This window comes from Eumetopias jubatus, unplaced genomic scaffold (assembly GCF_037043125.1).
Source record: "Eumetopias jubatus isolate StellerSeaLion01/CBP00866 unplaced genomic scaffold, mEumJub1_p1.0 scaffold_4, whole genome shotgun sequence".
NCBI lineage: Eukaryota > Metazoa > Chordata > Mammalia > Carnivora > Otariidae > Eumetopias > Eumetopias jubatus.
This window is the reverse complement of record NW_028274810.1, coordinates 85,924,208-85,948,501: the sequence shown is the minus strand read 5'-3', so window position 1 is coordinate 85,948,501 and position 24,294 is coordinate 85,924,208. Positions and strand designations below refer to the sequence as shown.

Below are 24,294 nucleotides of genomic sequence, written 5' to 3'. Positions count from 1 at the left end.
TGTTGAAAACCCTTGAGGTTATTGTCTAACTGTGAAACGTCAGCCCCGCGCGGCTTCGGGGCACGAGTCTCCGGCCGTTTTTCTCGGTAGGGGGATGGGCCTGTGGAAAAGACGTGAGCTCCGTCCCCGGGAAACTGGGAAGGGACCGAATTTGCTCCTGTGTCTATATAGTTTGCAGCTGTGATCAGGGAACCAGAGAACCAGTGCGGTTGAGGTTCACACACTTCTTGAATCTCGGAGGAGAGAAAGTGATTTATAGGGCACGGAGCAGTCTTTTCATTCACTGCATGCAGAGGAAAGCTGCTGGACTTCGTCCAGCCACCCAGTTCCTCGCCCCTCGGACCCGCCAATCCTTTTATTTCTTCTGCTCGAAACAAAAAGTTGGAAGAAAATGTCCATTAATAGAAGGAGCCGCCTTATAGGGAAACCAGAAACCTAGTTGCTTCTAGAAAGCAACAAAGAGACTAGTTCACCAAGTAATAGGAATGAAGCCAGTTTGAGGGAGGAGAGGTAGTAGTAGATCCTTATTGATACCGGTGAAGTGTGTGGATTTAACAAAATTTTGTTAGATAGTGGTGACTTAATGTATGCTCCATTGGACGACTGCATTGCTAGATTCAGCATAAAGCAAAACTTTCTGAACGCCAGTGTGGACACTCCTTTTGAAAAATAATTGCATTTCAAATTGTATTTGAAAAAAAAATGTATTTCAAGTGCCTGAAATGAGGACAACCAGGACCCCTTTACATGAATCAGGGAAGGTTATTAACGTTATATAGGTTAAATTCCCTCCCTAGTCAAGCTGTCAAATAAAATAAAGTCTATTGTACTTTATTATGTTGGTATCTCATAATGGAAGTGATATACTCTGGGAATCCCAGATTGTGTTGGTAATATTGTACAGGGATGGAGATCTTTAATGCAGTTTTTCTTCAGTTTTTAATCCAGCAGTGAGTAGAGATTGGTTGTTTTCCTGACTGTGTTTCGAAGAAGCATCCACAGAATTGCTCTAGAAGTTTTAAAAATAATCTAAAAACAGTAGTTGCTAATGACTGGCTGTTATTTGTTCAAACATGACATTGCTATTAGTGTTATTTTTTGAAAACAGCTCATCATATATATTATGTAATTTCTCACTACAGTTCTGTGAGGTGGTGTTTCTCATCTTGTAGCTGATAAATGTTAAATTCACAGCCTCTAAAATGTTAAGTGACTTGCCCAAGGTCACACAACCTAGCTAGGACAGAGTAAACTATACTCCAGGCCAGTGCTCTTTTCATTACTTCATGCCTATTGCAGTTACTCATCACACCACCACCAACAGCTTATGATTTATTGAAATTTAAATATTGGAGAAAAATAATGGAAATACTTTCTAATCAGAGCAAAGTGATTTATAAGGAACAGGAGTTTCTAGAACATAAACAGTGTCATACTAAACCATAAAGCATATTTAATGTTGGTCCCATCACCTTGTTTGATGGTATGTTTGATGGTGATTGCCTTGTGCTTCAGACCAATGGCAATTTTATGGAGCCCTGGGAGTGGAATAGTGGTGAGTAACTGGGCTGTGGTTTTGTCTAATCATGACTAAAAAGTTTTGACTAATCTCTGCTTAAAGGTTTTTTAAACAAATATGTTGGAGAACATCGATACAGCAGTTTTGGCTGCTGGAACTAACATTGAAGAAATAACTGAAATTGAGATACTTTTCTAGCCAGTGTCAAAGACTCAAGAAAATGCTTTCTTTAGTGTTTGCTTTTCGTAAAAACTAATTTTAATCAGTTTCAAACCTGCAGTTAAATCTTGGCTTTATGTCAGTACATGCCATGAATGTGACATCAGAAATAGAAACTTACTTCACCTCCTTTACTTAAATTCTTCTTAGGTAAAATGCATAACATGCCAATGGAATTGAGTCAATACAATTGGTCTAGCCTTTCTAACTAGTAGAAGCCTGTTTTAAATCTCTTATTAAGCCATCACAATGGGAAGGAACTGTTTTCCTTTGTGTGTTTTGCTGTTGGTCTGCTTTATTTTGGAATCAATTCATCCATTCATTCAATCAACATGTAATTATTGACGGGGCGCCTGGGTGGCTCAGTCAGTTAAGCGGCTGCCTTCCGCTCAGGTCATGGTCCCAACGTCCTGGGATCGAGCCCCGCATTGGCCTCCCTGCTGTGCAGGAAGCCTGCTTCTCCCTCTCCCACCCCCCCTGCTTGTGTTCCCTCTCTCGCTGTGTCACTCTCTGTCAAATAAATAAATAAATTCTTTAAAAAAAACACAACATATAATTATTGAAAGCCTGTTGTGTTCTAGACACTGAAACGCAGGAATCAGACCCTGAAGACAAGACAGTGAAAACAAAAGTCTTCCTTCTTGGGGCTTACCGACTGATTAGGGGTGGTGGTGGTTGGGGGGAGTCAGACAATAAATAAGTACTAAATAAAATCCTCTCTCATGTGCAACCTTGAGCAGTGACCTCTTTGAAGGTTAGTTTTCTCATCTGTAACACGGGGGTAATCATTCCTGCTCAATCTGTGGAATTATTTTGAAATTATTTCCAGGAGTATGGTATTTGGTCATATTATACCCTTTAGAAAAGGAAAAGGAGCATTGGAAGAAGATTGTTTATAAAGAAAGAGACAAAGAGAATGAGTAGATTCTCTGGCCTAAGAGAGTGTGATGTCTCCTTGTAAGACATTCTGTGACTGATAATCACGTCTTCATATGGGCCACCATAACCTTTTATGCACTTATCAAATAAGCCTTTTAAATTTGTTCTGTATTGTCACAGTTAAAGGTCTTAAGTGGCAAGGACTGTGTCCTAGTTTGTATCCTTACTGCTTAACGCATAGATCCCGGTATTTGGTTGGAATTTTATAAATGTTTGTAGAATGAGTGAATGAATAACAAAAGTGGGCAGGGGCAGTTGTGGAGAATACCAGGACACAAATGCAGTGCCATAAATGGTTCTTTTATTCAGCCGATTTTTGTTTTGCCCATTGTGTGCTAGGATCTGGATTATGTTCTGGAGGTACAAAGATGTTAAGGTATTGAGCTTCTGCCTTGAAAAGCTTACAACATTCCAACCCCTTACTGTGGTAAGTGTTCAGTAGAGCTGTGTTACAATCTAGGAAGGGAACAGAGTGATTCTGTTTCGGTAGACTGTCAAGGAAGGCATTACAGAGGAAGTGATTTTGGAACTTGTTCTTGAGGGATGAATAAGAATTCACCCAGTAGACCTGTTACTATTAAGGTTATTCCAGCCTGACTCCCCCAGCCACCACCACCCCTGATCAGCCAGAGGAAGCAATTTGGCATAGGAATGGATGTGCAAAAGTGTAAGGTGTGTGTCTGGGAAAGAGTGAGGAGTGTGGTAGAGCTAAGAGGGTTTTGCAGTCGGTTCAAATGCCCCCTCTTGGAAATTTGAAAAGAGCAATGGATTTTCACCCAGACAACTGCACATACGCAAACATGCATATAATTTTAGAAGGTTATAGAATACTTAGGGGGTCTCTAGACCCCTGGGGTTGAGTAGTTGAAAAATACAGTGGCTGGTGAAAGGAAAGGTTGAGGCCAGGTGCTGAGAAGGATTCAAAATGCTTTGCTAAGGAGTTCAGGCTTTATGATTAGGGAATTGTTAAATCATCAAAGGTTTTCAAAGCAGGTACTTGACATAATCTGATCTGTTTTGAAAGATAATTGCTTGCTGTCTTTAGGATAGGTTAGAGCGTTTAGGAGAGATAACAGAGTTAAGTGTTAGAAGAGTTGGATTTTGAGGGCCTTTTTGTTTGATTTGATTTTAAAAGATGGGAGAGATTTGACGTGTTTGGAAGGTGAAGGAAAAGGAGCCAGCAGAGAGGCAGATATTGAAGATTGGCACAAGAGAAAAGGGAGATGATAAAGAAGCCCTGGAAGGAGATAAAATCGAAAGCTCATGGAGAGGTAAGCCTTGAAAGGGAAACATGAAGAAAGGATGGGGGAAGATGTGTTTGGAAGTGATGGAGATGAGAACTGAAATTGGAGTAGTCACCAGCCGCTTACCCTGTACACTGATCTAGGTACTTTTTTTTTTTTTTTTAAAGTAAGCTCTATACCCAATATGGGGCTCAAACTCACAACCCCAAGCTCAAGAATCGCATACTTCACAGACTGAGCCAGCCAGGCATCCTAGATTTTTTTTTTTTTTAAGATTTTATTTATTTAGGGTGCCTGGGTGGCTCAGTTGGTTAAGCGACTGCCTTCGGCTCAGGTCATGATCCTGGAGTCCTGGGATCGAGTCCCACATCGGGCTCCCTGTTCAGCAGGGAGTCTGCTTCTCCCTCTGACCCTCCTCCCTCTCATGCTCTCTATCTCTCATTCTCTCTCTCTCAAATAAATAAATGAAATCTTTAAAAAAAAAGATTTTATTTGTTTGACAGAGAGAGACACAGCGAGAGAGGGAACACGAGCAGGGGGAGTGGCAGGCAGAGGGAGAAGCAGGCTTCCTGCTGAGCAGGGAGCCCGATGTGGGACTCGATCCCAGGACCCTGGGATCATGACCTGAGCCAAAGGCAGATGCTTAACTGACTGAGCCACCCAGGCGTCCCCACCCTAGATACTTTTGTATGTGTTATTTAATTTTACAAAAGTTCTATGGAGTGGGTGGGCATTGCCATTTGACAGTTGAAGAAATTATGGCTCAGAGACATTAACTTCACATATAAGTAATGGAAGAGATCTGGAATCCAGATGTATTTTGACTACAAAGCTCAGGATCACAATTTCTGCCTTATAAGGTTTGTTAATGTCTAATGACCTCTCTTTTATCTTCCTTTAAGAAGGAAGGGGTTAAGTTATCTGTGGAATGATAAAAGGCTAGATAGAGTGTTTTGGAATAGCAGTCGTGGAAAAGGTAAGGGAGCCAACCAAAGATGAGGGAGAGGGCTACCAGATAGCAATTAAGGCTAGCTGAGGTCAGACATGAATTTTCCACTAGTCCACGCATTCTGTCTCCTACATTCTCAGCAAAGCAGCATCTCTTGAATACTGTCGATAGGGACCTTAGAAGAAAACACAACTATATTGTCATAAAAGGCTTTGGTGCCGCCATCTCTGAGCAGGTCACAAGCCTTGTGCTTCAATTTTCTCATTTCTTAATAGAGTGCTCTGGATTAGTTGGTCTCTCAAATTTTAAGATTTTATGATTTGCCACCAAAAACATTCCAGGGGATTTTAGGAGAGGAAGTGTGTTTAGTGTCTGATTTTTAGGGAAGAGGTGTTTCAAAATCTACAGCTTTCAGATTCAGCCTTGGTTTTCAGTTTAACTTCTCTATTATGTTTAAAACGCCAGGTGTTGGTTTTGACCATCTGAAAGCTCTGACCCATTTACTCAATATAATACATTTCCTATCTTTGGAGTCTGAAGACCTGGGTTCTAGTTCCAGCTCTATCACATTGTCGCTGTGAATATCTAAGTCAGACCTGGGTTCTAGTTCCAGCTCTATCACATTGTCGCTGTGAATATCCAAGTCAGCTAACCTCCTTAAACTTTGGTTTCCTCATCTATAAAATAGGGATAATGACCATTTCTTTAGGGTGTGAGATGAGATAATGTATGTGAGAGGTCTTTGTAAACTGTAGAGTGTTTATTTTTTTTTTAAAGATTTTTTTTTTATTTTTATTTGAGAGAGGGAGAGAATGAGAGATAGAAAGCACGAGAGGGAAGAGGGTCAGAGGGAGAAGCAGACTCCCTGCTGAGCAGGGAGCCCGATGTGGGACTCGATCCCCGGACTCCAGGATCATGACCTGAGCCGAAGGCAGTCACTTAAACAACTGAGCCACCCAGGCGCCCAACTGTAGAGTGTTTAGTAAATATAAGAAAATATATTACTATACCTGGCAAAGGAAAAAGTGGTATTGTCATCAGTGCTGTAGGAGAGAGGTGGCACTTGTTTCAAGTGCATCCTTCTGTTCAGGTGTACTGAGTGGCAGGGAAATCTCTCAGGGTGTGAGCTGTCAGTGCACTGATTTAGAAATTTATTTGTAGTATATGATGTTAGGTTTTTGTTAGGTAAACATTTCAATTCAGATCTAATCTTTAATCAAATCTGTGACCAAAATACTCCATTGTTAAAATTCTCTACATTTATTCTTTCAAATGTGAACTTGTTAGCCACATTTCCAGGAGTACTTTTTAGATAAATGTTGACTGTATTTCATTTGAGGATAGATAACAATCTTCTGATTGTCTGACAGAACTTAAGTGCAGTTGCTTGGTTTGTTTGTTTCCTCTGTGGATGGCTGATTCTGGTGGAACTCAACATATTCAGTCTTCTAGAGAGAACTCTACTTCCCTACCTTTAGCCTGCATGTGCCATCTAGTTGATTACCAGTGTACTCCATTCTTTCTACCCAGCTGCTCACTCTCTCCTTTGCACTTTGATAGGAAATACAGTATCAAAACTGGTGTAAAAGATTAATGATTCCCCCTTACCTTGAGTGATCCCAGAGCACTTTGACCATGTCTCTGCAGGGCACTTTTCCCTCTTTAGTTGACCTCTTTATTCTCCCTACTAAATAGTACGTGTTTATGGAAATAAACTGAATTAAAGATTCCTGTGGTGTGGGTTTTAATTTGTTTAACTATTACAAATAATGCTGCCACATAGGTCTTTGTATGTGTAACTTTTTTCTTTTTTAAAATAAAATTACCGGGGGGCGCCTGAGTGGCTCAGTCAGTTGAGTGTCCAACTCCTGATTTCGGCTCAGGTAACGATCTTAGGGTTGTGAGATTGAGCCCAGTCCCAGCAGAGGGCTCCACATTCCCCCACTCAGCCAGAGTCAGCTTAAGATTCTCTCTCCCTCTCCGTTTGCCCCTCCCCCCTGCTCGATCTCGCATGTGTACGCTCACTCTCTAAAAATAAATAAAATCTTTATTTATTTACCTGAGAGAGAGAGAGCAAGAGAGCACAAGCCATGGGGAGCGGCAGAGTGAGAGGGACAAGCAGCCTTCCCGCTGAGCAGGGAGCCCGATAAGGGACTTGATCCCAGGGTTCTGGAATTGAGCCCCACCATCAGGTTCCTTGCTCAGCTGGGACCCTGCTTCTCCCCTGCCTACAGCTCCCCCTGCTTGTGCTTGCTCTCTCTCTCTCTGTCAAATAAATAAAATCTTAAAAAAAAAAAACAAGTTTTCATCTTAAAAAAAATGAAATTACTGGATCAGCAAATATGAGTATTTAGCTCTTGATTGGTATTACCAAACTGTTTGCTAACACCAGTATCCTAATTTGCAGTGCCACTAACAATTTACAGTGCTTGTTTATTCACAACCTACCTTGTTAATAATGGATTTTAATATTTTAAAATAAATATATTTCCAGTTTAATAGTTCTAAATGATATATAATGTTTTAACCTTAAAATTTTTTTATTTTTATTTATTTTATTTTTATTTTTTTTAAAGATTTTATTTGAGAGAGAGAGTGAGAGAGAGAGCAGGAGAGGGGCAAGGTCTGAGGGAGAAGCAGACTCCCTGCTGAGCAGGGAGCCCAATATGCGATTCAATCCTGGGACACCGGGATCATGACCTGAGCCAAGGCAGTCGCTTAACCAACTGAGCCACGCAGTCGCTTAACCAGCTGAGCCACCCAGGCGCCCTTAACCTTAAAATTTTTTGAATAGAGTTGACACATAACCATTTTAACATTTAAATTATTAGGGAAAGTCAAACATTTATTCCTATGACTGTAAGTTTTGTTCTCTTGCTCATTTATCTGTTTAGGTCTTTATGGTCTTAGACGCTTTTGTAAGCCTTTTATTACAGATATTAATTTATTTTCAAAGTTTATTGAAAGATTTCCCCTGGTCTGTGGTATTTGTTTTTATTTCACTTTTTTTTAAGATTTTAATTAATTAATTTTGTAAAGATTTATGTATTAGAGAGAGACAGTGAGAGAGGGAACACAAGCAGGGGGAGTGGGAGAGGGAGAAGCAGGCGTCCCACGGAGCAGGGAGCCTGATGTAGGGCTCGGTCCCAGGACCCTGGGATCATGACCTGAGCTGAAGCCAGACGCTTAACGAGTGAGCCACCCAGGCGCCCCAAAGATTTTTTATTTTTAAGTAATCTCTACACCCAGCTTGGGGCTCGAATTCAAGAGTTGCATGCTCTTCCAACTGAGCCAGTCCTCTTATTTTTGACAGAAACCTTCATGCTGTAGTCATTCACTGTTTCCTTTGTAATTTCTTGTATTTCTTTTTTTTTTCCTTGTATTTCTTCCATCATTAGAAAATTATATCTTCTTAGGTGGATTAAATACTTTATGAATTTTTCAACTTCTGTTTCTATTAGTCCTTTTTTTAACTTTTGGAAAAATTAATTTTAATGTGTGGGATAAAAATGCTATTCTAAGTTAATTTTTTTCATAATGCTATCCAGTTATTTCTAGTAGCAGTTGTTTTGTGAGGACATTTTGAGCTTTGGAAGACACTAAAGTGTTCTTTTTCATCTGGAGTTACTAATATCCACCTAGGTCACTAGAAATTAAAAATCTTCACTCCAATAAGGGATCAAGGTTATTTAAAAAATAACAAAGTATCTTTTTCACACTAGTGTTGGTGATGTATTCCATTCTTATTTACCTCAGAATAGGGTTCATAGGGAAATAGTTGTTCTTTGGGTGGGTTGATTGTTTATTAAATAAGATGAAAAAGTGGAGCCCTGACACACTACCTCCTCTCCCTCCAGTGAGTGACAAGTAGAAAGAGGGAGAATTCCTAAGGGACACTTAACTCTTCTTCCCTTCCCTCATGGCTAAATCCCTATTAAAAAACACTTTCAGGGTGCCTGGGTGGCTGAGTCGTTAAGCGGCTGCCTTCAGCTCAGGTCATGATCCCAGAGTCCTGGGATCGAGTCCCACATCAGGCTCCATGCTCGGCAGGAAGCCTGCTTCTCCCTCTCCCACTCCCCCTGCTTGTGTTCCTGCTCTTGCTGTCTCTGTCAAATAAATAAATAAAATCTTTAAAAAAAAAACAAAAAAACACTTTCAGGGACACCTGGGTGGCTCAGTCAGTTAAGTATCTGCCTTCGGCTCAGGGCATGATCCCAGGGTCCTGGAATCGAGCCCCACATCAGGCTCCCTGGTCAGCGGGGAGTCTGCTTCTCCCTCTCTCTCCCTCTGCCACTCCTCCTGATTGTGTGCTCACTTGCTCTCTCTCTCAAATAACATCTTAAAAAAAATAAATAACTAAAAAACGCTTTCAGTAGATACTGAGAGTAACTCTATAGGACAAGTCACAGAGTGTGAAGAGTACTTTCCATTTCCTTTTACTTACACACACCCAACTTTGCCTCCTGTTCCTTCCTCTGAGTTTAAATTTGAGGGAAGGCGTTAGGATTCAGGATATGGGTGTTTTTGCTTTATGTATTAAGAGATGACACAATGCCTCTTATCCACTGGTGATACCAATGATTGGGAATTTTTCTAACATTCTTGCACACCCTAATGCTTATATAAAATTAGGTAAGAGATAACTGGCTTCTGGAACCCATCTTTTTTGTAATTGGGAGAGGTCTTCATCCTTTCACTGTGGCCACAGGCCAATAAGGACCATTCTGTTAAATATATCTTTGCAATCTGTGGCATAAGATAAATAAGCCTGTTTGTTTGCAATTACGGTAATCATTGCACATTTAATATTTTTTTAATTGTGTAAAATTTACCATGTTAACCTTTTTTAAGTGTACAATTCAGTGGCATTAAGAACATTCACAACATTGTGCAGCCATCACTACTATTCATTTCCAAAACTTTTCCATCATCCCAAACTGAAACTCCTCCCAATAAATAGTAACTCCTAGTGCCTTCCCCTCTCAGCCCCTGGTAACCTTTATTCTACTTTGTGTCTCTATAAATTTGCCTATTTTAGGTGTCTCATATAAGTGGAATCATGTAATATTTGTCTTTTTGTGTGGCTTATTTCTTTTTTTTTTTAAACAGCTTTTTTAATTTTTTTTTTAAGATTTTATTTATTTATTTGAGAGAGAGAGAATGAGAGACAGAGAGCACGAGAGGGAAGAGGGTCAGAGGGAGAAGCAGACTCCCTGCTGATCAGGGAGCCCGATGCGGGACTCGATCCCGGGACTCCAGGATCATGACCCGAGCCGAAGGCAGTCGCTTAACCAACTGAGCCACCCAGGCGCCCTGTGTGGCTTATTTCTTTGTATTTTTTAAACTATCTCCTCTTTGTCCTTACAGAAAGAAGAAAGTTTATTTTGTAGCAATCAGAAACTTCCCTCTAGCTTCTTAACTCTCTGCAGGAAACGCACCATTGGAATGAAGTTGAAAAGCAAGCCTTTAACTATCTTTACGGCATTGGCGTTAAGGAGTGAATAATAAAAGCTTTAGGGGATTTAATAAATAAAATATTTTCGTATTTGCTAGTGATTTTGGAGGGGAGAATAGAAAGGAAAATATCAAAGAGCAGTTGTTGAGCAACTTCTTCCTTTTAACTAGAAGAGATTAAAAGTATTAACTTCCTAAACATCAATTATGCCACATTAAATTCCTGCAAATAATGACCCTAAGTATTCTTTCATGAGATATTTATACTTGGTATCACTATGATCCAGACATACATGAAACTATTTTTTTAAAGTCTATTTAAATCCATCTTTCGACAGATCATTTTTGCTAGATTTCTAACACCATTTAGATGTATGTAAACAAACTTCACCTATTAACAAGAAACCTTAATTACCTGAAGCCCAGATTTAGTTCCAATTATTTCAGGAGAAGAAATAATAGGATTAATTCTAATCTGCACATCTGGAAAGGTAAGATCACCCTTCCTGAGATCGGTATTTTTCCTGAAAATAATGTCCTTTATAATTCACTAGTACATTCCTTGAGAGTACTTTTGATTATCAGTGAGCCACACCTCTATTTTAAAGAGCTGATTCATGCGTCTTAGTGGTAACAGAAAAGACCGTGTTTAACTAGGAGGAGGAGGTTTTTTCTTGAAAGGGGATATTAGTCCCATTTTTTTTTCTTTAAGTAGGCTCCATACCCAGTGTGGAGCCCAACACGGGGCTTGAACTCACAACCCTGAGATCAAGACCCGAGCTGACATCAAGAGTTGGACACTTAACCGAGTGAGCCACCCAGGTGCCCCAGTCCCATTTTTAAGGCTTTACTCTTAAGTAATATGTTAGATATTGATTGTGCTTAAAAATAAGCATTTCCTAAGTGTAACGTTTTTTGAACAGACTTTAAAAGACAAAATTTTTTTTCTGTTACATCACTAATAGCTTTCATTCTTTGTTTCATTTTGAGTGTCCAGGATAGACACAGGTTGTAAATACAGATATAAATGAGTATACCAAGAATATATAATTTTTCCTAGCAGGATATATACTTTTTTTTTTAAGATACTTTTTTTTTTTTAAGATTTTATTTATTCATTTGTCAGAGAGAGAGAGCACGAGCAGGGGGAGTGGCAGGCAGAGGGAGAAGCAGACTCCTGCTGAGCGGGGAGCCCGTTGCGGGACTCGATCCCAGGACCCTGGGATCATGACCCAAGATGAAGGCAGACGCCTAACTGAATGAGCCACCCAGGCATCCCAGGATATATACTTTTTGAGATATTGTTGGGTGTACCAGCTGAGCCAATACTAGAAGTAAGAAGACAGTGGAACAATATTTTCAAAATGCTAAAAGAAAAAAATCTGGCAACCGAGAATTGTGTACTCAGTAAAAATATATGTCAAAGGTGCGCCTGGGTGGCTCTGTTAAGCATCTGCCTTCGGCTCAGGTCATGATCCCAGGGTCCTGGGATCAAGCCCCACATCAGGCTCCCTGCTTGGCAGGAAGCCTGTTCCCACACCCTCTGCTTGTGTTCCCTCTCTCGCTGTGTCTTTCTCTGTCAAATAAATTAAAAAAAAAAATCTTAAAAAAAATTTTATGTCAAAAATAAATTTAAAAGAAAAAGTTTCAAACAAAGGAACTAAGAGAACATCTTCCCATAGAACCTCACCAAAGGAACTTCTGAAGGATACTTCAGGAATAAGGAAAAATGCTTCTTGGAAACAAGGGTCTGAGATGCAAAGAGGAATTATGAGCAAAGAACATATGTACAATAAGGAAAATCTTAAGGACTGAATAAAACAATAACATCTTATTTGTGGATATAAAAATGGAAAGTACTCAAATATAAATAGGGAAGGGGTTTGAAATGAAAGCATTCTAAGAGTTCTTTTTTTTTTTTAAAGATTTTATTTATTTATTTGAGAGACAGAATGAGAGAGAAAGCACATGAGATGGGGGGAGGGTCAGAGGGAGAAGCAGACTCCCTGCTGAGCAGGGAGCCCTATGCGGGACTCGATCCAGGGACTCCAGGATCATGACCTGAGCCGAAGGCAGTCGCTTAACCGACTGAGCCACCCAGGCGCCCTCTAAGAGTTCTTATATAATTGAGTAAAGATACTAATTTAGACTTAAGGGAAAATATTCATGTTAGCCTTTCAGAGCTAATAATAAAAGAATAGTAATAGAATAAAAATAAGTAGAAATGAAAAGGAATGAGAAAAAATTGATACAGCAGAGGCAAAAAAGAGAACTGCAAAGTGGAACAAATGAAAAATAGGAAATAAGGTGGTAAAAAGGAATACAAAATATCTCTTAATCACAATAGAAATAAATTAGATTCCTTTCCCCAAAAATTCTTATTTAAAAGACAAAGATGGTCAAGTAGAGAAGTAATAAAGGAAACTAAATGGGAGACATATGAAATATTCATGGATTGGAAAACTTAGTATTATGAAGAGGACAGTTTTTCCCAGTTTGATTTTAGATTGAATGTAATTCTAATCAAAATTCCAATAAGTTTTTTTCATGGAATTTGACAAGTTGATTCTAAAATGTATATGGAGCAGCCAACACACTTCTGAAGATAAGATGGGGAAACTTGTCCTACCTGATTACAAGACTTATTGTAAACCTGGGGGTGCCTAGGTGGTTCAGTCGGTTAAGCATCCGCCTTCGGCTCAGGTCATGATCCCAGGGTCCTTGGGATCGAGCCCCTCATCGGGCTCCCTGCTCAGCGGGGAGCCTGCTTCTCCCTCTCCCTCTGCCTGCTGTTCCCCCTGCTTGGGCTCTCTCTCTCTCTGTCAAATAAATAAATAAAATCTTTAAAAAAATTATTGTAACACTGATCATTAGACAATGTGGTTTTGGACCTGGGATCAAAAAATAGACCCATAGAATCCTAGAGTGCTGGGAGAGAGACCTATACATAGGAAAAGGGATATAGGACAAAGGTGGCATTACAGATCCATGGAGAGAGGATAAATTATTCAGTAATGGATTGAGATCATTTGTTAGCCATAAAAAAATGGATCTCTTAATACTATACACAAAAATTAATTCTAGTTGCATTGATGGCCAAAATGTGAAGGGTAAAACTTTAAAATGTTAAGAGGAAAATATAAGAAAATATCTGTCTTATCTCAGGCCTTGTATACATTAACTTAGCAATAAGTTAAAAATAGAAATAAGACAGGGTGAAGGGATAGGAAGTGATGGAAAGGGGTTTGCTATTTTAGACAGGGTAGTCAGGACAAGGCCCCTCTGAGCAAGTCATATTTGATTTGTCACATGAAATAAAGGGGCAGATCATGCAATTTCTGAGAGTGGAGCATTCCAGGCTGTCTGAACAGCACCCGCAAAGCCCTGTGAGAATGTGCTTATTGAGTTACAGGAACAGCAAACAGGGTAGTGCGGCAGGAACTGAGTGAACTAGATGATAAGAAGTGAAGTTTATGAGTAAGCAGGTTAGGTTATGTAGGATCTCAAAGGCCGTGGTAAGAAATTTGGAGTTAATTTGAGGTGTCATAGGGAGACAGGATGTGCTTTATGTTTTTAAAGGATTACACAGACCACTCTGAGGACAATACAATATAGGAGTATGAGTGGAAGAAGGAGGGTTGATTAGGGAGTTGACACAGTAATCAAGGCAAGATGTGGCCATAGCTTGGAGTTGGGTGGTGAGAAGTGTTTAGATTATGGATATATTTTAGAGGCAGAGGCAGTAAAATTTGGTGATGATTTAGATGTGGGTATGAGAGAAAGAAAAGTCAATTATGACACCAAAGTTTTTGTCCTGAGCAACTGGAAAACTAAAGTTGCCTCTTCACTGAAACAATGATCTGAAATAGCAGCTAACACACTTGCCAGTTGTATTTTTTTTTTTTTTTTTGGTAAGTGTTCTACATCTATTGCCCTAACTATTGAATAGGGGAGACTGGAAAAAGAACAAGTTGGGAGTGAGGAATCAAGAGTTGTTGTTTTTAAATGTACTATGTCTGGGGTGCCTGGGTGGCTCAGTTGGTTGGGCGACTGCCTTCAGCTCAGGTCAGGATCCTGGAGTTCCTGGATCGAGTCCCACATCGGGCTCCCTGCTCAGCAGGGAGTCTGCTTCTCCCTCTGACCCTCCCCCCCTCATGCTCTCTCTATCTCATTCTCTCTCTCAAATAAATAAAATCTTAAAAAAAAATAAATGTACTATGTCTGACAAACTTCTTAGATTTCCAAATAAAGATGTTGTGTAGACTGGATATACCAGTTTGAAGTTCAGAGGAGAGATTCAGTCTGGCAATATGAATTTGGAAGTTATCAGTGTATATATTGTATTTAAAGCTATAGAACTGGGGCGCATTGCCATGCAGGCTGACCTGAGACCTTTCATCATGGTGGACACGAAAGAGCATCCAGCAATAAGCATCTGGGGGCACAGTCGGAGGAGGTTCCTGCAGAGACTACCTCACTTGAAGTAGTAAGGAGAACAAAGACTAAGAAAATAAATAAATGGATGAGCTCCAAATCCACATGTCCAACTCACTAAATATCTCCACCTAGCATAAACCTCCATTCAACATACACAAAACAATTCATTATCTACCTCTTCCAGCAGTTTTTCTAGCTCACCACTATCCACCTAGTTGTTCAAACCAGAAATCTCATCCTCCACATATGAGTCATTTCCAAAACATATCTCACACCCATCCCTTTCTTCATCTTTATTGCTCCCCCTTGCTTGTGCGTGCTCTCTGTCTGTCAGATAAATAAATAAAATCTTAAAAAAAAAAATACAAAGCTGGGAAAAGAGGTAAAGCAGGGGTGGGGTGGGGTGATGATTTCTGTTTAAAGTTGGGTAAGGAAGGAAGGCTTCACTGAGAAGGCAACATTTCAGCAAGGACATAAAAGAATTGAGGAATGAATATCTGGGGGAGGAGCATTCCAGGGAGAGCAAATAGCAAGTGCAAAACCCCCAAGCATGCCTGGCAGGTTCAAGAAGAGGTAAGGAGGCTCACCTACCCGAGGCTTAGTGAGGGAGAGAGTAGTTGAACATGATGGGGTCATTGAACATGATCATAGGGCCTTGTAACTGTTGAAAGTCTTTTGCCTTTTACCCTGAGCTTTTGACAGATCTGGACTGAACATATGTATAGGTTTGGGCATCATCTGCATATGGGTGGTTATAGAAACCATGGAAATATTTCTAGCACAGGCACTCAGTTGGAGACATGAAGTAGAGTTCTCTTCTACAAAGACTACTCAGGATTCTTTCAGCAAGATACCCTTCTGGGCGTGCCTGGGTGGCTCAGTCGTTAAGGAGCTGCCTTCAGCTCAGGTCATGATCCCGGGGTCCTGGGATCGAGCCCCACATCAGGCTCCCTGCTCCTCGGGAGGCCTGCTTCTCCCTCTCCCACGCCCCCTGCTTGTGTTCCCTCTCTCGCTGTGTCTCTCTCTGTCAAATAAATAAATAAAATTAAATAAATACAACAAAACCTATTTTTAAAAAAATGCCCTTCTGTTTGTGATTCTCTAAGGACAGAGGTGTTTCATTAATTGAAACTTTCTGTTAGCTAACCCAGGATCATCACCCTGATCATCTAGTGGATAATGTGGTTAACAGTTGAGATACTATTAATTCTGTCTTCTCTGTCTGCCAGCAAATCCTGTTATGTTTACTAACCATTTTCAGATGTTCCATTCTTGATTGTTACTGCCATTTCATTTATGTATCAGACGTTTATTCAGTGCCACATACATCTGAAACAAAGTACTGACCTCAGATCTGTTTAGCATGAGGGTTTGAAAAGAGCTTTGTTTACACGAATGATTACACTGTGTTCAGGTTTCTAATGACTGTAGCTGGTATTAATCCCCTATTCTCTCTAATTCCTTTTGTACTTGTTGGAAGGTTAACACTCAACTGATTTGACTTCCCAGCTAGTTTTTTTTTTTTTTAGTGGTTGCTCTGGGACTTAGAATTCACATTTTACCTTAAAACAACCTAGTAATCTCATTCAGGTATATACCAATTTGGTTTCAGTATAGCTCTGTTCCTTTTCCCCTTAGTGTTATTATTCTCGACAAATTACGTATTTATATATCACAAGCCCATTACTATGATTTTATAATTATTGCTTTATACATTGTCTTTTAAATTAGATAGGAAAATAAAATTACATATATACATTTATACTGTCTTTTATACTTACCTATGTAGTTACTTTTACTGTTGCTCTTTATTTCTTCCTGTGGATTCTAGTTACTGTCTAGTTTCCTTTCATGTCTCTAGTAGAACAGGTCTGTTAGGGATGAATGCTTTCAGTTTTTGTTTATCTGGAAGTGTCTTCATCTCTCCTTTGTTTTAAAAGGATAGTTTTGCTGGATGTAGGATTTTTGGTTAACAGTCTTTTTCCTTCAGCATTTTGAATACTAAGTGTGGATCATTTTGCGTTTATCTTACTTAGACTTTTTTGAGTTTCTTGGATATATTTTTCATCATTTTAGAGCAGTTGTTGGCCATTATCTCTTTAGTTTCCCATTATGTGTGTGTTTATATACTTGATGTTTTGTATGCTTGATGGTTCTCTGAGGCTCTATTCATCTTTCTTCATTTTTTTTTTTAAGATTTTATTTATTTATTTGACAGAGAGAGAAATAGCGAGAGCAGGAACACAACCAGGGGGAGTGTGAGAGGGAGAAGCAGGCTTCCCGCCGAGCAGGGAGCCCAATGCGGGGCTAGATCCCAGGCCCCTGGGGTCATGACCTGAGCCAAAGGCAGACGCTTAATGACTGAGCCACCCAGGTGCCCCCATTTTTCTTCATTCTTTTTTCTTTCTGTTCCTCAGACAGGATAATCTCAATGAACCTATCTTTGATTTTGCTGATTCTTCTGCCAGCTCAAATCTGCTGTTCAGCCTATCTAGTGAATTTTTCTATTTAGTTATTATACTTTTCAACTACAGAAAATCTTTTTTTTAAAAAAGATTTTATTTATTTGAGAGAAAGAGAGAGCACAAGTGGGGTGAGGGGCAGAGGGAGAAGCAGACTCCCTGCTGAGCAGGGAGCCTGATGCTGGGCTAGATCCTGGGACTCCAGGATCATGACCTGAGCCAAAAGCAGACACTTAACCGACGGAGCCACCCAGGTGCCCCAATCTTTCTCTTTTTTTCATACAATTTCTATTGCTATTGCCACTCTCTATTTGATGAGGCGTTGTTTTTATACTTTATCTTAATTCTTCGGGCATGGTTTTCTTTAGTTCTTTGAAGTATTTAGAATAGCTTATTTAAAGTCTTTGTCTAGGGGCACCTGGGTGGCTCCGTCAGTTAAGCAGCTGCCTTTGGCTCAGGTCATGATCCCAGGGTCCTGGGATCGAGCCCCTCATCAGGCTCCCTGCTCAGCGGGGAGCCTGCTTCTCCCTCTCCCTCTGCCTGCCGCTCTGCCTGCTTGTGCTCTCTCTCTATCTCTCTGTCAAATAAATAAATAAAATCTTTAAAGTCTTTGTCTAGTAAACCCAGCATCTAGACCTCCTCAGGTACAGTTTTGTTGACTGCTTTTTTTCCCTGTATATAGACCATACTTTCCTCTTTATTTGTGTATCATAATTTTTTTCTGAAAACTGAGCGTTTAAAATAATGTGGCAATCTGCAAATCAGATTCTCCCCTCCTTCCTGTGGGTTTCTTGTTGCTGTTTATTTAGTGACTTTCCTGGATGAAATATCTGTAGAGCCTCTCTTCTTTGTTGTATATGGCCATTGAAGTCTCTGCTTGGTTGGTTTAGTGGTTAGCTGATGATTAGCCAGAGATTTTCTTAGATGTCTTGAACCAGTAAATTATCCAACCTTTGCCAAGGGCGTTCTGTCTCTACATTGGCATTTACCTTTAATGTTCCCAGCAGGCAGTTTACAACTTTGCCTTAGCCATTACTTCCTGCTTGCACAGAATTTCAAGGTCAACCAGAAGTAAGAGATCAGGGCCCTCTCAGGCCTTTCCTGGGTATGTGCAGAGCCTGCAAATGCATGTGCCCTTCTAGATACCCAAGAATATGTCAGAGCTTTCCAGAATCCCATATAGACCTCTCATGCCTGGACATTTATGGTTTTTTGTTCCGTGTACTGTTGGCCTCCAGCTGGTATCACTGCCTTAGGCCTTGGGGATGTTAAACGCTGCCACTGACTGTTTTTTGAAAAATGTCCAAAGGATAGGGCTGTTCACACAGAACCTGCTCTGAGTGAGGCCAAATAAAGATAAGGAGAACGGAGTTTCTTGGTGCTGTCAGTCAGATCGCATACTAACAACTTTCTGGGGATGGGGCTTTTAGGGAGCTCCAAATTTGTTCTGTCTTTTCTAGTAGCTGCTAGGCTGCTGGTTTTCGTAGCTACTGTGGTTATGAGGCTCTTGGTTTTCAGGGCTAAGTCAAAGCTGGGGAGAGGGAAGTGGGAGTCAGGCTAGTTAAAATGCCACAATACTCACTGATCTTACCAAGATTCAGCTGGGTTGGTTTGTTTGTTTTTAATTTATTTATTTGACAGAGAGAGAGACAGCGAGAGAGGGGACACAAGCAGGGGAGTGGGAGAGGGAGAGGGAGAAGCAGGCTTCTTGCTGAGCAGGGAGCCCGATGTGATGCGGGGCTCGATCCCAGGACCCTGAGATCAGACCCAGGCCAAAGGCAGACACTCAACCAACTGAACCACCCAGGCACCCCTCAAGTTTACCATTTTACCATTTCTAAAGGATATAGTCAGTGACATTAAGTACATTCACATTGTTCTACAACTATCACCACCATCTATCTTCAGAACTTTTTCATTTTCCCAAACTGAAACTCTATACCTATTAGTGATAATTCCTCATACTTCCCTCCCTCGGCCCCTGGAAACACCATCTGACTTTCTGTCTCTGAATTTGACTGCTGTAGGTAAAGTGGAATCATACAATGTTTTTCTCTTGTGTTTAGCTTATTTCACTTAGCATAATGTCTCAGGATTCATCTATGTTGTAACGTATGTCAGAATTTCATTCCTTATTAAGGTTGAATAACATATTCCACATTTTATCTGTCCATTCATCTGTTAATGGATATTTAGGTTGTTTTTACCTTTTGGCTATTGTGAGTAATGATGCTATGAACATGGGTGTACAAATATGTGTTTGAGCTCCTACTTTCAATTCTTTTGGATATATATCCAGAAGTAGAATTGCTGGGTCATGCAATAATTCTGTTTTTAATTTTTAATTTTTCTAAATTATGGAGCCCAGTGTGGGGCTTGAACCCACAACCCTGAGATCAAGACATGAGCTGAGATCAAGAGTCGGATGCTTGCAGTGCCTGGATGGCTCAGTCGGTTGGGTGGCCGACTCTTGATTTTGGCTCAGGTCATGATCTCAGGGTTCTGGGGCTCAACCTGTGTTGTACTCTGCACTCATTGGGGAGTCTGCTTGAGAATTCTCTCTCCCTCTCTCTGTGCCCCTCCCCTGTACATGCACGCACTCTCTCAGATAAATAAGTAAATCTTTTAAAAAATTACCTTTGGGGCGCCTGGGTGGCTCAGTCATTAAGTGTCTGCCTTAGGCTCAGGTCATGGTCCCGGGGTCCTGGGATCAAGCCCCACGTCGGGCTCCCTGCTCCACGGGAAGCCTACTTCTCCCTCTCCCACTCCCCCTGCTGTGTTCCTTCTTTCACTGTGTCTCTCTCTGTCAAGTAAATAAAATCTTTTAAAAAAAATTACCTTTAAAAAATCAGCCATTTAACCGACTGAGACACCCAGGTGCCCCCACATCTCTGCCAGTCTTGATGGCTTACTTGGTGGTGTGACCCAAACTCTCGTTCCTGAGGGATCTGAACCACTAGCTACCATGCTTTACTCAGGCCAGAGTGTCCAATTTGTCTGCTTACTGTACTCTCAGAATTGGGAAAGGGAGTACCAGTAGGCATCCAAGTAGATCATCTGGGTTCCAGATATATTGTCACTGTCCCTTTGTGGAACAGCAGTCCTACTTCTTTCTAATAATAAGGATCCGTTACCCCTGCCAAGATGGTAATTCCTCCTTTACCTGCTGATCCCTAGATACAAGAACTTGAAAATGCCCAGGTGACAGCCATAGCTTATAGTCTCTAGGGATTCGTTCCCCTCCCCCCGTCAGGATTCTTTTGTCTCCTATGGAAGTGTTCTCTTTTGGTGACCAAAATCTTTTTTTTTTTTTTAAGATTTTATTTATTTATTTGAGAGAGAGAGAGAATGAGAGAGAGCACAAGAGGGAAGAGGGTCAGAGGGAGAAGCAGACTCCCCGCTGAGCAGGGAGCCCGATGTGGGACTCAATCCCGGGACTCCAGGATCATGACCTGAGCCGAAGGCAGTTGCTTAACCAACTGAGCCACCCAGGTGCCCTGGTGACCAAAATCTTGAACTTTGCAGAACCCAGAGTTGCAGGGATAAGACACACACGTTCCCCAGGTGGGTCTTTGGGATTTGATGATAAACAGGGTATATTGTGTTTGTACCCCCCATTTTCCTATATCCATGTATTTTTCCTTTTGAAGATATAGCATATGAAGGTCTTTGATTTGGGGTATATATTGCATCCTGGAGGTCGGCATTCTGTTCTTACAAAATATTACATTGAGTTGATGTTCAGCTGTGCCTTCATCAGGCCATTTCAATGCTCTTTTAGGTTAGGAGCTTCTAGATGATGCTATATATGATACCACCAGTAGATCCCATGGTCCTGGGACCTATCTTGCACTTACTGTAATGAAATGATATTGTGTGGGATGATGCTTACTGGTAGATTAAACCTTTCCTAAACTCTCGTGTAGTGATGTTCCAGAGGGCAGGAAAGGCAAACCTACACCCAGAATATGTCCCTATTCCTTTCAGAATAAATTGTTCACCTTTTCAAGGTGGAAGGGGCCAATATAGTCAGTCACCTTGCCATCAAGTGGTTTCCTTAAAGGTGGTGCCATATTGGAGCTTAGTGTTTACTTCTGTTGCTGGCCATTTGAACTTTTGGCTGCATCAGTAACTGGAGCATCCTTGATAAGTGGGAGTTCATGCCATTGTCCATGCATGGTATATATCCCTGCCACCATGACCACCTTCTTTCATGTGCCCATTTTGTCAGCACTGGGGAAGCCATGACAAAAGATGGCTGACAGAAACTGGTTGAGTCATTGTCTACATGGTTGTTTAGTGCCTGTTTCAATGGTAGATGTTCTCTGATGAATGTTGATGTGTGATACAAAGATCACATGTTGTACCCACTCCTATAGCCCTCCTGCATGCCTCTATCCTAAGACCTCCTTGCCCCAGTATTCCAGTCTTTCTACTTTTAAGCCCCCTGACCAGCATGTTACGACATTTACCTATGAGTTGTCAAACCACTTCTTTGTTTATACAAAGTAGACAGTCAGGTGTACTGCCTAAAGCTCTGCCCATTGGGAAGGGTTTTCCTTTACCACTGTCTTCAGTGCCACCCGCTGAGTGAGGCTGTAGCTGGCGCCTGTCCATTTTTGACTTGTACCACATACAGCCATCTATGAAAAATGTGAGGGTTTTTTCTTCGTCAACCGGTGATAGGGCCCCCCATATGGCCAAAAAGGTATATGCTGAGGGAGGGGCACTTGTGGGTGATATGATGGTTGGGGCTCTCCACTCAAGCTTGTGACCTCTGATCCTATTTGTGCTTGATCTTGGTTGATCATTTTCATCTTATGTTGGATTGTTACTGGGTCCACCCAACATTATAACTTGGGTCATGATGGGTGATTCTAGATAAACGGCCACTTTGTGTCCCGTGGTCAGGTGCTCCATATCTACTAGGATATAGTATCATGCCAGGAGTGTTATGGAGAAGGCATTTGATTTTCCACTACAAAAGGCATGGCCCTGCTCCAGAACCCCAGAGGTCTGTGTAGTGATTCTCCCACTGGGTCTTGCCATAATACCATAGGATCTGCCAGGTTGTTAATATCACCACCTAGGCCTGCAGAATCCTTTCCTGTTATGAGCTACTCTCGAAATGCACCTTTTTATGTCACCTGGTTTAGAAGCCATAGCAGTATTCTCAGATTCTCAGGTGGTATGGTTCCCTCTTAATTGTGGGAAATGCAAGATGCAGTTACTTACTTGGTTGCCTTTACTTGAATGGCATGTCTTATCAGGCCCTCACTACTGGGCTCATAAAAATTTTACTGATGTAATAAGTTCCTGGATCTTTGAGATATTTCTCTCTCACTCTCTGGAGTACATGTCTCCTGACAAGGCCTTCAGTGTGCTATCCACCTCTTGCTCATATGGCCCAATTAGCAAGATGTTATTAATATAGTAGGTTACTGAGGGGCGCCTGGGTGGCTCAGTCGGTTAAGCTTCCAACTCTTGATTTTGCCTCAGGTCATGATCTCAGGGTCGTGGGATCAAGTCCTGTGTCGGGCTCCACGCTCAGCAGGGAGTCTCTCCGTCTCCCTCTGCCCCTCCCTCTCTCATAAATAATAAATCTTTAAATATATATGTGTGTATATATATATACATATCTATCTATCTAGTTGGTCACTGTGATGTTGTGCAGAAAGTCCAGATGATCCATGTCTTTTAGGACTATATTATGCAAGAAGGTTGCAAAATTAACATAGTCCTATATATAAGTGTATGCTGTAATCTGTCCATGTGAATGTGAATTGTTTCTGATCCTATTTACTTATAGAAATAAAATTAAAAAAAGAGCTTATTCCTCCAGTCATTGGCTGCATACTGTGCTCCAGGGCCTATTAATCTGCTCTAGCAAACATACATCTGGCATGGCAGCTCCAGTTGCAGCTAATACTAGATTCAGTTTGTGGTAATCTGCTGCCTACCTCCAGGATTTGTCTGATTTCTTCAGGGACCACACTAGTGAATTCTGCATCCTCCAGGAGTATTGCACTAATTTCTCCCAACCCCCCTCCCTTGACCCTGGGGTACAACATTGTTTTGTTTTGTTATTTATTATCTTGGCAGGTGGGCTGGAGCAGCTTTAGTTTCTTCTACCTAGCCTTCCCCAGTGTGATAACTCTTATACCACAGCCTAACAACTCAAAATAGGGATTTCACTAATTCCAGGTATATCTGTTTCAGTGATATACTCAGGAACTGAGGAAATGACCAGAAGGAGGGCCCACATGTGCAGTACTCTTCAAGTGCCTGATACGTTCAGTCAACTAGAGCATTCCCTTCCACACGCAGACCACCACTATTCACCACTGGTGAAAGTTTAAGTATTGGGCCAGCACCCTGTACCAGGATTATCTGTGTTACATCTCTCACCAGTGATGCGGGATCCTCACTGCCATCTAGTCTGTGAGCAATTCAACTCCAAAACCCCTTTATACTCCCAATTTTCTCAGATCACTCCTGGCACCAACTGCTGGTAGGTTGTGTTCTCTGAAAAGCAGACTCAATTAAAGTTTAGCAATTCAGACTGTTTATTAGGGAATGCCCTTGGGATCCAAACCGCAAGAGAAATAGGAAGCAAGATTGGGCAGACTGACCCTAGTCTGATTAAGGGGCAGGGAAACATTTTTTTGTTTTATTTTCATACTTGAGCATTCTAAACTGACAACTTACTATATCTAAAATAACTTCTGCGTTCTTTAGGCAAACCCATCTCAGGTGTGAGTTTTGTTGGGGGGGCTGTTGTTTGTTTTTACATAAAATTTACATAAAAATTTTCCTGTTTCCTTACACTCTAGTAAATTCAAGATGGGGATTGGAAAAGGAACTTACTTGAGTAAGCTGAGAATAATATATTTTAAAATGAAAATTAGCTTTGGGCGCCTGGGTGGCTCAGTTGGTTAAGTGACTGCCTTCGGCTCAGGTCATGATCCCAGGCTCCTGGGATCGAGTCCCGCATGGGCTCCCAGCTCAGCAGGGAGTCTGCTTCTCCCTCTGACCCTACCCCCTCTCATGCTCTCTCTATCTCATTCTCTC

At 41.1% G+C, this 24,294-nt stretch overlaps 1 protein-coding gene across 15 annotated transcripts in view; it reads left to right on the top strand.

Annotated features, from left to right (window-relative positions):
* PHACTR4 (phosphatase and actin regulator 4) overlaps window positions 1–24,294 on the top strand; it is a 110,278-nt gene that overhangs the window by 706 nt on the left and 85,278 nt on the right. Inside the window, exon 2 of one of the 15 annotated variants that reach the window (XM_088022530.1) lies at window positions 3,813–3,948. The exons of 13 other annotated variants lie outside the window; for them this stretch is intronic. In XM_088022530.1, coding sequence (XP_087878656.1) covers window positions 3,901–3,948 — 48 coding nt within the window. In that variant the 5' untranslated portion in view covers window positions 3,813–3,900. Of the gene's footprint in view, window positions 1–3,812; window positions 3,949–24,294 lie in introns of those variants that run through there. One more of the 15 variants, XM_088022533.1, reaches the window with a different exon arrangement.